This window comes from Paramisgurnus dabryanus, chromosome 13 (assembly GCF_030506205.2).
Source record: "Paramisgurnus dabryanus chromosome 13, PD_genome_1.1, whole genome shotgun sequence".
In the NCBI taxonomy this organism is placed as follows: domain Eukaryota; kingdom Metazoa; phylum Chordata; class Actinopteri; order Cypriniformes; family Cobitidae; genus Paramisgurnus; species Paramisgurnus dabryanus.
In genome coordinates, this window is record NC_133349.1 from 4,731,455 (window position 1) to 4,749,813 (window position 18,359).

The 18,359-nt window shown below is 38.6% G+C and overlaps 1 protein-coding gene across 1 annotated transcript in view; it reads right to left on the minus strand.

The window, feature by feature from the left end:
* The window catches only part of thsd7ab (thrombospondin, type I, domain containing 7Ab), a 153,186-nt gene that overhangs the window by 86,337 nt on the left and 48,490 nt on the right, over positions 1-18,359 (minus strand). Inside the window, exons 3-4 of the mRNA XM_065298878.2 lie at positions 7,755-8,003; positions 2,853-3,034 (exon numbers count right to left, since the gene is read on the minus strand). Of these exons, the coding sequence (XP_065154950.1) occupies positions 2,853-3,034; positions 7,755-8,003 (431 nt within the window). The remainder of the gene's footprint in view (positions 1-2,852; positions 3,035-7,754; positions 8,004-18,359) is intronic.

Here is an 18,359-nt window from a genome sequence, read left to right on the forward strand (position 1 = left end):
GTGCATATCGGGGTCACGCGCCTTTGTGCATACACTGTAAAAAATTTCTGTAGAAATTACAGTATTACTGGGTATTACCGGCAACTAGCTGCCAGTAACTTACTGTAGATTTTACATTTATGTTATTTACTGGCAACAGCTTGTTCAAAGTTAAATGAACATGAAACATTTTCAGTCTTTATCTTCTACAGTAAGTTACTGGCAACCAGCTGCATAATTACAGCAAATTTTTTACTTCAGAATCAGATATGTCAGTCAGCACGAAGAAGATCGTTTTTGAGTCTTGTTGCTCTTCAATAACGCTTTTAACATCAAATCAGGCCCTGGAGTTTATCTCTTTTAATAATGAGACATGCATCAGTTAAGCATTTAGGACAGTACACCTCTCTGAAAACGTCAGCTTATAAAAACGTATTTCTGGGTTTTTTGGCTTGTTACCCCTCGTTCAGACAGCCAACGACAAGCAGTAGCAGAGCGACGCGATCTCATTCATTTCAACGGAAACCTGGCGACTTCTGGCGACACGAGCGACAGTGACCGTTGGCGACCGTATGGGCGTGTCCAGCGACGCGAGAAAGTTAAGAAAAGTTTAACTTTATGCAAATGTCGAGCGACTTTCGGGAGCGACTACCAATGAGAACAAAGCAGTGGAGTTCACGTCATCCTTCTCTCGTCAGTTACTGGCGTGGATGGTACTCATTTGTTTATGACAAGCAGATTTTAGAAACGCCTCATTGAAAGAGACAAGCGACACACAGCGATAACGTCGCTGGCTGTCTGAACGAGGGGTCAGCTGTACATATTGTCACACAGCAGCTTTTAGGCATTATTCTGTTTTTGTTATAAGCCAGAAATGACAAGGAGTAGGGCTGCACGATGTGAGGAAAAGTTGCGATGTGCGATGACATTGTTTAATGTTGCAATGACGATGTGAGTTGCGATAAATATTTTATATTTTTTCATGTTTTAGGGGCCATTCACATGTCGCGCCTAATGACCTGCACGCTGCGCTTGTGTCATTCCGAAAAGTTAAAATGTTTTTGAAATACCTGGAAATAACGAGCGCGTCGCACCGCCTGCGAGTCGCGACCACGGCGCTTCCAGAGCGCACATGCATTTGAAATAATGAACTTGAGTGTGCAATAGACGCAATATGTGAATCACCGCTTCCACAGTACCTGTGTTTGCGTCGTCATCTCTCCTAAATCCAAAATAATTCCAGCTGAAGTGCTGTTCCTTTTCACCACAAGGTCTTCGTCTGACAACACATTTTCCTCACTCTTCTCTCCTTTGTCGCCATAATTTTTGCTAACAGGCACAGCGTCGCAACTGACACCTCACAAATCAATCTGAGCGTAGCTGACTTGGGGGTTCCCCTGATTGGCCTAATAGCATGAACGCGCAAACCATCCGTGCGTCCCAAACTGCCTACTTCCATACTATATAGTATGCAAAGAATACGAGAAGTACTGCTTTTCGCCTACTATATAGTATGGAAGTATGCGGTTTGGGACGCAGGGCATGTCTTCAGGACTAAACCTGATGGGTCAAACGTTTATTACATGCGCTTACCTTCATTCATCGCGTCAAGGCTGTCTGTTGCGATGTGTTCATCGCGTGAGTTCATATTGCGATGAGGATGAAAATTCGATGTATCGTTCAGCCCTAACAAGGAGGCAGCCTCTCGCAATACAAGGTCAATGGAGACGGATGGATTGTTTTCCCCCCGGTGGGCGTGTTTTTCAGCGCTGCGCTCTGTCTCTATTGACTTAACATGTATATCACTTTGCTTGCCGCCTCTTCTGCGTCTGGTGTGAACGCATCATAAGGCTGCATCTCAATTTATCCAACAATGTGCTAGTCCTAGGGTGAACTAGAAATTGCTCTTGCGTTAATTGCACGTTAATATAAATTTACTAACGTATTAATTTATTATTAATTTTTTTAATATATTTACGGTAAGAAATTAACAAAATATCTTTATTAAAACATGATATTTACTTAAAATCCTAATGATTTTTGGCATAAAAAATCGATAATTTGTCCCATACAATGTTAGCTACTGATACAAATATACCCATGTGATTTATGATTGGTTTTGTGGTCCAGGGTGACATTTAGCACCTTTATATTTTCAACTCATGGCTAGAGCTTACATATTTGAATTTACAAATAAAAGGGATTTCACCCAAAAATGAAAATTCTGTCATAATTTTCTCATCCTCATGTTGTTCTAAACCTTTATGCATGTTTTTTTTATGAGAAATGATGAAGAAGATATTTTGATAAATGATGGTAAGAACACAGTTCACAGTTTCATACAGGATTAGGACAACATGAGGATGAGAAAATTATGACAGAATTTTCATTTTTGAGTGAACTATCCCTTTAAAACATTCAAACTCAAGTCTGATCCATGAAGTATTGCTACTATATTAAGTGTACTATAAATCACTTTGCTTAAATAGAGAGAGAGAGAGAGAGAGAGAGAGAGAGAGAGAGAGAGAGAGAGAGAGAGAGAGAGAGAGAGAGAGAGAGAGAGAGAGAGAGAGAGAGAGAGAGAGAGAGAGAGAGAGAGAGAGAGAGAGAGAGAGAGAGAGAGAGAGAGAGAGAGAGAGAGAGAGAGAGAGAGAGAGAGAGGAGAGAGAGAGAGAGAGAGGAGAGAGAGAGAGAGAGAGAGAGAGAGAGAGAGAGAGAGAGAGAGAGTTAATTTACTTCTTACTTACTGGAAGCTGTTGCAACTGATTTAATTCAACTCTTCAAGGCTGAGTGTGTAATGTTGACGTCCCTTGTTGTCAATCAATACAAATGACATTGTAAGTTATCTTATATTGGCAAATGGAGTGCCTTACCTTGTTTTTCTTTATTGTTATTGATGTAGTTGAGCAGTTCAGCATTGGCTTGGATGCAGTAAACCTCTCTGGTCTGCAAGCCTCCGCTACAGAGGCCGGTCTGATTTCCACGCCGGCGGTCTTGTTGGCTAAGCAGTGCGTCAACGCGGCATTCGCTCCATTCTGAGGTCCGCCAGGCATAACTGAAAATAATGGGGAAAAAATATGAATTTTAAAATCTAAATATTTCTTTGGGTCATTATACTGCATCTAGAATAATTTTTCATTATTTCCAAAGTACAACATTAATGCATTTCGCATTATTTCTCACTATCACATTACACGAGTTTGCACATCGCTCATGATAAACTAATAACTTCCAAACTATGAATATTTAAACGCCCCATAAAATTAAAAGAAATTCTAGAATAAAACCATACTATGGAAAGTCAATAATTTGGTCTCTACCACTACATTGATCAGACTGTATGTTTATTCTTTTAATATCTACAGTACATTAAATATATATCTTTCATCTTAGAAAAGGTTACATTTGAAGAGGCTTTTAGTCTTGTGTACTCTACAAGCAGCCGGCAGTGGTTGTTTACTGTAGCTAATGAGGACAAGACACCATTTTTACTGTGTTATTGAAGTATTCCTCCCATTGGATTTACAAATGCTGAAATGCACTAAACAGTGCTTGTGTTTATCTGTTGTGAATGCACTGCTGCTCTCTGAAGGCCAGAAACACTTAAAAAGTGATGATAGTCCAACATAAGATCATTGCAGACGGCTCCCAATACAGACTGAATACTCATGTAAGCAATAAGATATGAAATTAGTATATCGTGAACAGTGTTATTTTGATGTATAATGTCAAAGATTATGGGAGTCCCCTAGCTAAGCACCAGCCCCCCTCTTCATTATAAGTCGCTGTGATTTCCCAAAGTAAGATGTGATCCTGGATCAACATTTTTTGTTGGTATTGGATTAACGTAATCAAAGAAACCCCAAATTACCTTAACTCAAACTCCAAATTGTTTTAAGCCCCTAACCCAATCCTACAGTAAACCTAACAATCTGTCAATTCCTCCAAAAAACAGTGTGATGTGCACTTGAGAGTTTACATTTATTTCTGACAGAAATCTTTTGGATAAGTTTATCGAGAAATTGGGTCAAATAATTGACAGTATCGCTTTGTGGCACGAGAATTAAAAATGTGTGTAGTATTTTAATGTCCCTCAATGCTTATAGGAGGTACGGGACCACCCCAGCCCCCCTCCATTCATACACTGATCATGAATCAGTTACGACTGAAAGCCGCTGTTTTGTGAATCGAGTCAAAGCCATTCAGACTGGACTTATTCGCAATACCTCATTGCTTTTATAAAATGGTTACTACACAATATAAATATTAAAGCAAAAAATCTGTATCACCGCGTTCATTAGGTAAAATCACTAAAAGCCTCCTTCTGCTAGAAAAAATAGTCCCTGACTAACTCTGAACATCAAAAGTGAAATGTTTCACATATGTTTAATATTACAAGAAATATTGAATATAAATCACAGCTATGACCAATCCGAATCAAAGAATGGAAGTGATTTAATACTCAGAAAACACAATACTTAAAAATACACAATACTGCTCCATAGTTCAGGAGGCTTCATGAGACTTTCCCTTGGAGGTTTACGCAAAAATACTTTGAATGAATTAAAATTAAACAATGTTATACAGAAAGTGTATGAAGCAATAAATTGAATTTGGATAGCATGGCTCAGAAAACTTAAAATAATTAGAAAAATATACATTTATACAGAGACCTTTCAAATTTCATAACACACCATTTGGTTGACTGCATGTTAACAAATATGAGCACAGTTTGAGACATGATTTTTGTTTTAAAGGGACACTGCACTTTTTGGAGAATAGGCCACTTTTAGCATAGCTTAGCATAATCCATTGAATCTGATTAGACCGTTAGCATCGCGCTAAAAACTAACCAAAGCGGTTCAATATTCTTCCTATTTTAAACTTGACTCTTCTGTAGTTACATCGTGTAATAAGGCAGACGGAAAATTAAAAGTTGTGATTTTCTAGGACGATGTCTAGGAACTATACTCTCATTCTGGTGTAATAATCAAGGACTTTGCTGCCGTAACATGGCTGCAGCAGGTTCAAAGATATTACGCAATGCCTGAAAATAGTCCCCTGCTAAGTTACCAAGGGGACTATTTTCGGGCGCTGCGCCTTGTTATTTTATCATTGCATTATTCATTTTTGAGCGCAATGCTAATGGTCTAATCAGATTCAATGGATTATGCTAAGCTATGCTAAAAGTGGAACCGCCAGACCCGGAGATCGGCTGAATGGATACCAAAACGGTAAAAAACAAATGTTTAACTCTAGGGGAGCTGGAAAATGAGCATTTTTTTTTTTTTTTAAGTTGAGTGTCAGAGTATTTTGCTTTACTGTTGTATTAAGAATTTCTGTGACACTTGTGGCACCAAATGGATTTTCTAAAACAACAATTGTTCCTAAAAAACAAAGTCCTCTATTCTTTCATCAGTTGTTAGGACAAACTGGTTTTCCAAACTCACACTTTTGGCTTCACCAGAACATGATATGTCGGGCTGCTCAAACTAACAAAGGAATGTTTAAAAAATCCAAAGCCACAGTGTTTACACACTTCAGAAAGTCAACATACAAATGTCTGAGTGGGCGACTCAGAAAGCATTTTGTGTCCTATGGTGCCGTGCCAGTACGTTGCCATCTGTGAGAAAATAAGATTAAAGCAGCTTTACAGAGCTTCTTAGATCACTTCCAGCCTCCTCTTGGCTCTGGACCACAGACCGGCCCGATCCGTTTCACTCTGACTCCATATGCTGTTGTTCTGGGACCGCTGACTCTCACAGCCATCATCGCTCACACGGAGCGCAGGTCAACCGACTCCCAGCGGGCTTTACTGATACACACAGGCATTACTCCATGCATTTGAGTTTCACCATGCTGAGAAGACACTTCTGTTTTAAAGTGCTGCTTTCATGCACTCGTCCGCAGGAAAGAAAAACCTCTTTTTCTCCTAAAAGTTTAAGCTTGAAAGTGAAGAGTGATGGTTAAAATAGTTTTTGCTATCCTGTCTTAATATGCAGAGATAACTTTAAGTAGGTCATGCATCTGCAGGATGATTCTGCCAAAAAGTGTAAACATTTTTACTTTTAAAATATTGTTGTTAACCAGAACCGAATACAGCAAATCACCACTGTTTTTCAGCAAGGCAAAACCTCAAAACTCTATAGTGTCACGCATAAATTGAGTGCTGTAATATATCAGTTGTTGTCACATTTATTTATAAAACAAACATATAAGATGAAACATAATTGAGAGCTCCACTAAATCCACTGAACATGTGAGCAACAATATTTCTCTCTGTTTATAGACACTTTCATACGACAAGATGATATAAAATTTTTTGCGTATCACATCAATTCAAGGCATTTCCAACAGATACAAAACCATTAAAATGTATGGGAAGTTGAGCTTCACGCTCGCAGCAGGGTGCATTGTGGGACTGACAGTCGAGCAGGCACTGAGAGTGGCCGAGACCATCAAAAAAGTTGGCGTTGCCATACTTTATGCAAATATCAAGTGGAAAATGCCGGGCGACCTCCAATTACTGTGAAAAGTAGGCATACCAAGACGCACGTTTCCAACTGTTTATGGATTATTGGTGGATAATAGGGGTGGGCACGGTTTACAAAGTTTGGTTCGTATCAAACTGCCAACTTCCTTGTAGCTTTAAGCCTTTTTTATACTCGAAGCGTCCACACGAGCGCGAGGGTGTGCGCGTAAAAATGACGTCAGCGCGGAGTGGGCTGTAGTGTGCGTCAAATTTTATACATTTGCGCGCGGCTCCGCATCCCAAGAAGCACGAGTTCCAGGCGAATCTAGTCGAGAATGACATCTCATCACGCCGGCACCCAGTCTGTGCGTCAAGTATAAACACCTCCCAAAACGTAGGCTCGCACTGTGGAGCCAGACGAAAGTATTAAAGGCTTCAGGTAACATACGGGCACGAAGCTACATTGCGCATGCGTCGAACCGTGCAACATACATGCTCCGAACCGAGACAAGCGAACTGAACGGTTCGGATGTTTTTCATGTACCGTGCCACCCCTAGTGGATAACTGAACATAAGTCAATTTGTGATTTATTTAGGGCTGTCTTGAACATTTGCTGAATTGTTCAGCCGTTTTGAACTTTAGGTGGTAGATAGCGCAGAAGTGTGTCGTTTGCGAACCGCAGATAAAAGAAGAAGAACAAAATCATTGTGGAAACATTATTTTCAAAGGCTTGCTATACATAAAGGGCCAGATTTACCAAACAGGCAAATTACAGCGAGAGCGCATTTCCAAAAAAGTGCCGATAAGAGTGATAATATTTGACTTAATAGTGATAATACACAGACTGAACCGGAAGTGGGTGTGGCTTAAACCAGAAGTTCGTCAAATGACATGAAATGGCATTTTAAATACAATTTGGCTTTTTATTATAATTACAACTTTTAATATCTATTAAAATACAAAATGTTAATCAAAAATACTAATAACTTACTAATATGCATCTCATTTTCTTTTCGCCTATGTGCTATGAATCACTGTATTGTAACGCGTTAAAATAACAAACTTGGGAGAAAGCGGACAATACTGTACATCACTTTAAGTGTTTATTGTGTCTGTTAGCACAGTTAGCATATGTGCTGTCTAAATGAATCAGATGTTTTCATAAAAATAGCTATACATTAATCCCCCGTCTAGCCATCCCAATACTCCACATACAGTATTTTATAAATAATGAAAAGATATAATTTAAACTTCAAAAGTCACTATTTGGTGCATTAGTTTTTGAAAAACTGTGGTACTTACATGGCACAGGGTGGCACAACGGTACCCTCAGGCTCACAGGCTTGATGTTCCTCCAGCTGAGGACACTCTGCCCCGGCTCCAACAGGAAGCTGTACGAGCTGTCGGCTGCGAAATCGTGTGCCCTTCTGAGCGCTGGGGTCTGTGCAGGTCTTAGAACAGGGACTCCATGAGCCCCATTCACTTACTGCACAGTCTTTGGACATCAGGCAGGACTGATATGTTTCCGGAAGGCTCCAGTGGGGACACTGGCTAAGAGATGAAGAGAAACTGTTCAGTTACTATTGATGCACATACAGTTATTTAAATACACAGCTTACAAAATAATGAAATATCTCATCTCATTATATTCAGACTGCAAACCCATTTAAGTAAAATACAACATATTTTACTGTCACAAGAAACACCGGCACTCATGAACACTCGTTCACTATATAAACTCACCTAAAGGATTATTAGGAACACCTGTTCAATTTCTCATTAATGCAATTATCTAATCAGCCAATCACATGGCAGTTGCTTCAATGCATTTAGGGGTGTGGTCCTGGTCAAGACAATCTCCTGAACTCCAAACTGAATGTCAGAATGGGAAAGAAAGGTGATTTAAACAATTTTGAGCGTGGCATGGTTGTTGGTGCCAGACGGGCAGGACTTAGTATTTCACAATCTGCTCAGTTACTGGGATTTTCACGCACAACCATTTCTATGGTTTACAAAGAATGGTGTGAAAAGGGAAAAACATCCAATATGTGGTAGTCCTGTGGCCCAAAATGCCTTCTTGATGCTAGAGGTCAGAGGAGAATGGGCCAACTGATTCAAGCTGATAGAGGAGCAACTTTGACTGAAATAACCACTCGTTACAACTGAGGTATGCAGCAAAGCATTTGTGAAGCCACAACACGCACAACCTGGAGGCGGATGGGCTACAACAGCAGAAGACCCCACCGAGTACCACTCATCTCCACTACAAATAAGAAAAAGAGGCTACAATTTGCACGAGCTCATCAAAATTGGACAGTTGAAGACTAGAAAAATGTTGCCTGGTCTGATGAGTCTCGATTTCTGTTGGGACATTTAGATGGTAAAGTCAGAATTTGGCGTAAACAGAATGAGAACATGGATCCATCATGCCTTGTTACCACTGTGCATGCTGCTGGTGGTGGTGTAATGGTGTGAGGGATGTTTTCTTGGCACACTTTAGTCCCCTTAGTGCCAATTGGGCATCGTTTAAATGCCACGGCCTACCTGAGCATTGTTTCTGACCATGTCCATCCCTTAATGACCACCATGTACCCATCCTCTGATGGCTACTTCCAGCAGGATAATGCACCATGTCACAAAGCTCAAATCATTTAAAATTGGTTTCTTTAACATGACAATGAGTTCACTGTACTAAAATGCCCCCCACAGTCACCAGATCTCAACCCAATAGTGCATCTTTGGGATGTGATGGAACGGGAGCTTCGTGCCCTGGATGTGCATCCCACAAATCTCTATCAACTGCAAGATGCTATCCTATCAATATGGGCCAACATTTCTAAAGAATGCTTTCAGCACCTTGTTGAATCAATGCCACGTAGAATTAAGGCAGTTCTGAAGGCGAAAGGGGGTCAAACACAGTATAAGTATGGTGTTCCTAATAATCCTTTAGGTGAGTGTATATTAAAATGTAAATGCAAAATTAAATCTGGGCTCCTACTGCATTACTACAGTACTGACTGATGAATTAACCATTACACAAACATAAACAAATGACTTTGGTAATCATCAGTACTGTTAGTTTAGAGGAGCTGTGACACAAACCTTACATTGAGTGATGGTGTAATAAGCGCTGTATATAAATATATAAAGTTATACAATCATGGTACCATCACAATTTGTTTGTCTTAAAACACTCCAATAACATGTTTTTGTAACTTTAACTCAATTTGCACTTGCCACAGTGAACAAAAGCTTTTGTAATCGTTTCAGTGCTCAATAACTGCAGCATAAACGCAAAATTTTCTCTGTTATTTTCTCCGCAGGCGACGCAGCCGATGAGCCATTAGAGCTAATTACAGGCTGTTTCCTGCGCAGGGCAGCTTCATTTAGCAACCCTTCATTTAGGTGCCGTGGCTGCCAACGGTACCTCAGGGCAGCGTGGACTCCTAAACGCATAAACTTCATAGCAGCCGCTGTTTCCGCCCACTTTCAGCCTAGATTAAGATCTCTAAAACACTTAAAAATCTGGCAACACAATGACACCATATTGTCCTGCTACATTTGGCGGTGTTACGGCGCCATAACTCTTTTCAAGGTATAACGTCGGCAGTAACAGCAGGTGTCTGGCAGAATTGGAATGTGGACTTCTGGTGCCAGTGACTATACCACAAACTCAATTGGGAGAGTTAAATGCTCTCTGATTTCTAAGTTGATCTGGATGCAGGCATCTGCTAAATGAATAAATGTTAATTAAATGTAAATTGACTCTAAACTAAAAAATGGCACTGTTTAAATTTCACCTGGCAACATGGATGGACATTACAGAAAAATTATACATATTTATATTTGTTATATTATTTAACCTAACATAAATAAAAACTTTAATTTCTCTTGAATAGCTATTCAATTTAATATGTTTAATCTAGGGTGGCCAAAAGATTAATTGCTTTACAATTAATTGCATACGAAATAAAACTGCAATTGTGTAATTGTTATATATAAATAAACACACATACATGTACAAAATTAAGAAAAAAATTATTTATGTATATAAATATAAATACAAATACCAGGGCTCCAGACTAACTTTTTTCACTAGGAGCACAGTGGCCCCCAACTGAAAATTTTAGGGGCGCAACCAGAAAATTTAGGGGCACACACCATAAATCAACATGCTAACCAAATATTCACATTTCTACTAATTTCCACTTTATTACTAATAAATACTTTAATGATAGATGCAGAAAGTACAATGTGCTGTTTCAAATTCAGTGACACATTTTATTGTGCACTTTTGGAAAAAAAGGTCAAATTTACTGGTTGCACATGTGCGACTGGATGTAAAATTCAGTGGCACTCTCTCAAATTTTAGGGGCAAAATGCCACCATTTGGGGGCAGTCTGGAGCCCTGAATACAAATACACACACGTGTAAATGTTTCTTAAATACAAACATGCATGTGTGTGTAATCCGTGTATTATACTGTATATACAAAATAATTACACAGTGCACACACATTATGCAAAAACAACTTTTTTGTATGCGATTAATCGTGATTAATCTTTTGATGGCCCTAGTTTAATCTATAAAAAAATCAATAACCAGTTCATGTTTTTTACACCAAAAAGAACGCAAGGAAGCATTGAGGAGCTAAGATGCCACCTCTGTCAAAAATTTGATAATGATATTAACCGAATGCTCTCTGCACATATTATACGTTCATCAAATACAAAACTGCTTAATCCCGATTGGCTTAAAGGGATAGTTCACCCAAAAATGAAAATAATGTCATTAATGACTCACCCTCATGTTGTTCCAAGATGTTTTATATTTAGTCCGAGAGCTTGCTGACCCTTCGTTGAAAATCTATTTACGGTATACTGTCCATGTCCAAAAAGGTAATAAAAACATCATCAAAGTAGTCCGTGTGACATCAGTGGGCCAGTTAGAATATGTTTAAGCATCAAAAATACATTTTGGTCCAAAAATAACAAAAATTACGACTTTATTCAGCATTGCCTTTTATACCGATTCTGTTGTGAAGCGCATGCGCTAAAGTCACGTGACTGCAGTGATGCGGCTGACGTGTTATCCTCAGTTACCCTTTTTTTCCCAAACTTACAGCATGCGTCTCCCTCATACTGTAAACGAAGCTCAGGTGCACAAAGAAAACAAGAACTGGGGGGCACCAGATAACACGTCAGCCGCGTCGTACGTCATCCGAGTCACTGCAGTCACGTGACTTTAGTCTTGCGCATGCGCTTCACAACAGAACCGGAAGAGAAGACAATGCTGAATGAAGTTGTAATTTTAGTTATTTTTGGACCAAAATGTATCTTCGATGCTTCAACACATTCTAAAGGGGGTCGCACACTGGACACGCAGCTAAGCGCCGCGTCGAGTTGCGGCTAGGACAACTCGGAGGTATCGTACACCGGAAGTGCACATTAAATAGCGCAAGCTTAGCCAGATAGCGTCTACTTCAAAATGCTAAATAAATGTTAGCAGCTAATGATAATCGCTAACGATTTGGGACAAATATGATGTTTTTTAATGTTAAACTATGTGAGTGGCGCGACAGGGATTTGAGCAGTGTCCCGAGTCACAGCGGACAGACGCTGCCAGGTGCCGCCTGTGTGCGTAAACTCATAGAAAACAATGCCTTTTGTTTTTTAGAACGGCGCAGTGCTGAGCTGCGCATACAGTGCGCGACCCCCTTTACTGACCAACTACACATGGACTACTTTGATTATTTTTTATTCGTTTTCTGGACATGGACAGTATACCATACGTAGATTTTCAATGAAGGGTCAAAAAGCTCTAGGACTAAATATAAAACATCTTAAACTTAGGGATGCACCGATAGGATCTTTTTGGGCCGATACCGATACTGATTTAAACAGACAACTTCTGACCGATACCGATATTAAACACTTGTATACAATACTATACAGTTGGTCTATTAGCTAGTTTATTTCTGCATCAAATTATTTTTACTGAACATGGATTGGATCTAATTAACATTCAACTGACCAACATAATAAGAGAGGCACAAATTAAGCTAAAACAAATATAATAAGACAGCATGACAACCTTCAAAGGTGTTTTTTCCTATTCAGCATTTATTTTATTAACAACATTAACTCATTTTTTACATATAATGGATTTCTTTATGCAGTTAATTAATAAACAATCGGTATCTGCCTTTCTCGTGCTATTGCCGATATGCCGATGGTTTCAAATTCATCAAAAATCGGCTGATAAATATCGGCGGCCGATACATCGGTGCATCACTACTTAAACTGTGTTGCGGAGGTCCTACGAGTTTGGAACGACATGAGGGTCATTAATGACATTATTTACATTTTTAGGTGAACTATTACTTTAATCCCCAATACCAGTTTATTGGCAGAATTCATTAAGAGTCTTAATTAAAAAATGCTCATTTACATGAAAACATGTCAGTCACACATAGAGGGTTTTGCATCTGAGCTCTTCAATACCATGATAAACAATTGTAACATTGTAAACATTGCGACATTTACATCGCATTTTGATTAAAGATCTTAAGGAGACGTAATGGCCAAATAAGGAGTGCATTAAAATGTTAAGTATGATATACATGTCTGTATAGTGTAAACATTATTTTGTGTGATTGTTTAAGCTAGCTGATAGATCGAGGACACATACAGTATTCATTTCCATTTTAATAAGAATGATGTTTCTTGTTTCATGCAAAAATAACTCAATTAGGGAGATTCATGAGAATTTTCAGTATAATGTGCATTATGAAGAACTCCATCAAATCTTTCATTACATTAAGGTATAATATACTAAATAAAACAATGCTATTTTCTGTAGACAAAAGTGATATGATATACAGTCTTTGGTTTGACATCGCCTACTGAAGTACATATTCTGATAATAAGAATCACAAACACTTCAGATGTCTTTAAATATATTGCACTAAAACTGTCAGGTTTATTGTAATGACAAAAGTTAAATAATGAAAGAGAAAAGCCCAATTTAAATGGTTTGCATTACAAAGTACCTGATTAAAAAAACATTTGTTCTGAATTGCCCAAACAACTATGTATATTTCAGAGGTGAATATATACAAAGATGTATGCACCCGGGGAATAATAGTTGATTCAGTCAGTGATTCCAACAGTTAGCATCTATAACCAAATTTTAAAGAGTCACCAGACCCATCAGCAGGTCCAATTTAATTATCTAATTTTCGGGATCTGGAGGGACAAAGACAAAGCGTGCCGCACAAGCCCTGAAAAGTAAAGCCAAAACGTCTCGATCGCCCCCCAGTGACTGGCCCCAGTACAGGTCATAAACCCCGCCTCCCCATGTTATTCAATGGGACTTGAGACCAACTAAAAAATTTTATTACACTTCAATTATCTTTTTTCCGAAGCTGGTTTCTGTCATTTACTGTAGTATTTATCACGCTGGTGTAAATTCAAATGTTTGTTTTTAAAATAAGTTTAGTTAGGTATTTAATGATATAAAAACGGTGGTGTCACGTCATGATTGACAGCTGTGATATCGTGTGATATGCGCATTCTGCGAGAGTGAGGGCGGGGTCTTGATTTCGCGGCTTTACTTCTCACTACTGCGCATGACTGGCGGCTTCACTTTTCACCAATGGAAGAGAGCGAACAGGCGTCGTCCATCTTTTTGTTCCATGTTAAAGACCAGCATGCTGAACAAATTTTACAGCAGTATTCTTTTCAGTCCTTCCAGAAAAACACACAGTTTTTTGGTGATTGTTGTGGGCAAAAATCCTTGATCTTGCGGCACATTTTCTTAAAAAATGTGATGGAATATGCAGGATATTTATGCAATTTCATGGGTTTAAATTGCAGGAACTTGCAAAAACTGCGGGAACTTGCAAAAACTGTTTGCACCTTTTGAAGCTTTTCAATGATGTTCACGTCACATAATCACGTCACTTCAGAACATTCCCATGGCAACCATAGACATTATATACGTAGACACCTCATGACGTGCTGGAACTAGGGGTGTAACGGTACGCAAAAATCACGGTTCGGTGCGAACCCCGGTTTTGAAGCCACGGTTCGGTTCATTTTCGGTACAGTAAGGGAAAAATGCAAACATTAAACTGCAGGTTGTTTATTACTATAAACTTTTTTTTACAATTTGTTTACACTTTTTTTTTAAAACAGTTTTTATTAAAATATAACATATAAAATATATATAAAATGAAAAAATAATAAATAAAATACTACTGCAAAGTTCTTTTTTACATTATTTTATAACAGAAGGTAACTCTTTTCTTAACCTTCTCTTAAACTTTTTCTACTAAAACCTTGAACTAACAAATTCAATTCCTGAATACATTAATGAACTATTAGCCTACATTTTTGCCACCAAAAATTTTCTGTTTTGATTTATTTTGGATTGTTTAACTCACAGTATTGAATTGGCTATGTACCATCTCTGTATAAAAAATAATATTACTGCTCTATGTGTAACTGCATAGCAAGCAACATGATGATATACTTATTATACACTCATTTTGAGATTAGTGAGCTGCATACATAGCCATCTTTGATCTTTTGCACGTTTATCCTAATCTTTGCTTGTGTCGTCAATGTAAGCTGCCTGTGACTTTACTAACGAACCCCTCCGTAGCTGAGTAACAACTGAGTAAGCCCGGGTTACAGCTCTTCTCTGTCCCGACCAGCTGATCGCATTGTGACAATGATATGATTGACGTGATGTGCAGATGAAAAATCTGATCACGCATTCCTTATTCCCGCTGTCACAGAAAGCGCGTCTCATGAATGAATAGCAACGAAAGACGTGCATCCTCTCACGCACTTTTGAAAGAACAAAGCAGCGCGTTGACACTCGTTTAACATGCGCTTTTAGATATGACACGTAAACGTTTACACCAATAATCAAACGGATATACAACTAAGTAAATAAAAATCTTTCTGCGGGCCGAATTATGTTATATGTTTGACAGAAGACTTGCGCTGAACGCGGAGACTTCCGCCACTTAATATGTTCGTGCGGAAACGCACGTATTATGTTCCGCACAGGCGCACACAAAATGCATTCGGCCTTTCGGTGCACGCGTGCACCGTGCCGAAAGCCCTGAACCGAAACGGTCCGGTTCGAATACACGTACCGTTACACCCCTAGCTGGAACGCATCAAGCGTCGGCGCCATATTGGATGGGTCTCCTCACTGTACAATGGGAGTCAATGGGAGTTAACGGAAAGAAAGCCATACTATGGCCGTATTTTGTGCAGCTTACGGTTGCAATAACCGGCGCAGTATTGATTCCAGATCACATGGGATTACATTTCACAAGTAAGATTGAACAATCATTTTGGTTATTTTACGTTATTATTTATAATATTATGTCAATGTTCAGCAGGAACTGGTACATTCTCTCATGATCTCCCGCTGTTTTTTCTTCACATTTGAAGGTTTCCCTGTGATACAGGCATGAGGAGGCAATGGGAAGTTGCTATAAAACGGGAGGGGTTTGTTGTGACCGAGTCGTCAAAGCTCTGAAGCAGAGAGTATAGAAGAACAGGAGGGGAAACTCTGATTCGTTTTTAGCAACAGCCACTAGATGGCGCTTCAGTAGCGCGGCCGCTATTTGGAAAGAAAATTCTTACAGCCAATTCATTCTCAATTCATTCATATTAAAATTAATTTAATACCTACATAAAATACCTAATTACGTAAAAATTACATAAAAATTGTGTACTAAAGTACTTTTTAAGTAAAAGTAAAAAAGTAGATGTTTAATGTACTTAAATATAAACCAAAAACTTTAAATTATGAAATGTAGTGGAGTAAAAATTATGATAATATGCTTTGGAATATAAGTTTTCCAGAGACAAACACTGATAAAATACAGATACTTGAAAATTTACTTTTATGTAGAAAGTAAAATACTTAAGTAATGTCTGCCTCTGTCAATATGCCATACTTAAAGAGCATAATACAAAGAATTTTAGCATGAAAGCAGTATTTTTCAATGTGTGACAGCCTCCTGTATCATAACTAAATCTCTGCGGCTTATAACAACTCAAACCGTGTGAAAATCCGGTAAAAATTAGGGGAGTTATGATTATTCCTCATTAGAAATGAATGCAAGGGACCGCAATGGAGACCCATCCAAGATGGCAGCCGCGCGATACGTCAGTTCTAATAGGCAGCTCAGTCTACGAGGTGTCTACGTATATAATGTCTATGATTGCAACAGTAGACATGGCTACACTTTTGTGAAGTAAATGCAACATTTTTCAACTTTTTGCTAAGACATATGTGATTTTTGCTACAAAAATGCGGAGATTATGAAATCATACAAGCCCTGCATATTTTTCACAAAGAAATCTGCAATTTATGCTGTGAAAGTGTGGCGTATTTGAAAAAATGCGGCCCACGCATATATATTCGGACTTTGGCTGATTATGCGTTGAATCATGCGATTGCATAATCATGTTTTTCGGGAGGGACTGTCTTGTCACAAATATGACTGCAGTCACACATATGAGTGCAGTAATATAGTGACATCATATAAAACAGATGAATTGAAACTTTCAACATGATGGTGTTAGGGGCGGGGCCTTGAACGCCCAAATAATCCTCTATACAGAAATGTGGATAAACTGTTTAATGGTATAACTCCACAATTCAGTACTACATCATTCACAGTCTTTGTAACGTGTTTCAGCAATACATTTCTAACATTTATAATGTGTTTAGAAACAATTCTCTGAAAGGACTTCACATGGACTTTAAGGAAAACATCTGCCAAAAAACATAAATCGGAATGTAAATGTAAAATTGCCTGCACAACACTCAACTTTTTGTGCAAAGCATAAGTTTTAAATAAAATAGTATATTTTCCCCTTTTTGTACTACCTGCAAACGCAGCACTTTCGAGACAAATAAGACCAAACTTCTGCACAAAAATTACTACCAAACTCCTTTCATACTCTGTGGAAAGTTCTGGCATGAACCCCTGGCGTGTCGCTGAATCTGCTGCTGGCAAATATACAGTTGTCATCCCTACCGTTGAAAATAGACATCGAGAGTGGGAGTGTTTGACAGCACAGCAAAGACCCAGACGAGTCATACATTCATCATTTCTTAATGTCAACCACTGACTGAATTGTGAAAACACTGGAATCCCCAAGTTAAGACTCATTTGTGACCCAGTCTGTGAAAACCCAGTCGTTTTAGTAATGTATTCTTTTCTACATAAAACCATCCTACATTATGTTATGAATATATATTCTTGATATCCTTAATATTGATTGATTAAGGTCATGTCAAATCAATGACTGAAATCAAACTTTGAAACTTACATTTAACTTCTTTTAACAAGAAAATGCAGCTCAATCCATCTACTTCAGATAAATAATGGATAAAGGTGACATAGAATGATTGAACGGGGTATTTATCCTTGTTCTGTGATGTGACATGTAGACAAAACTTTTTTGTTTGGGTCTGTAATGCCTTAGAAGCTTCCTAAAAACCTCTCTCAGATAGCTCTATTAGGGTGGGGGATTTTAAACAAGTGGTTTTGCACCTATGTGGCTCCCCCTACTGGCTTAACTTGCAATCTCATTACTGATTGGCTGACTTTGCTGCCACTCAAAAAATGTAGCCAATTATATTAAAGTGGAGGGGCAGTGAGATGCCTGTGATGTCATAAGCATCAGTTTTTCAGATTGTGCCGTTTTCTGGCTGACATTTCTAAAAGAGGAATTTCTATGAGACTGAGATGTTTAGCATGTCTAGCACTTTTTGTATGTTTGTGAATGCGGGTAGACTACCATTATTCAACAAAGACAAGGTAAAAATGTTTTTTATTCTCTGTCCCCTATAAGGAAATGACCTTTA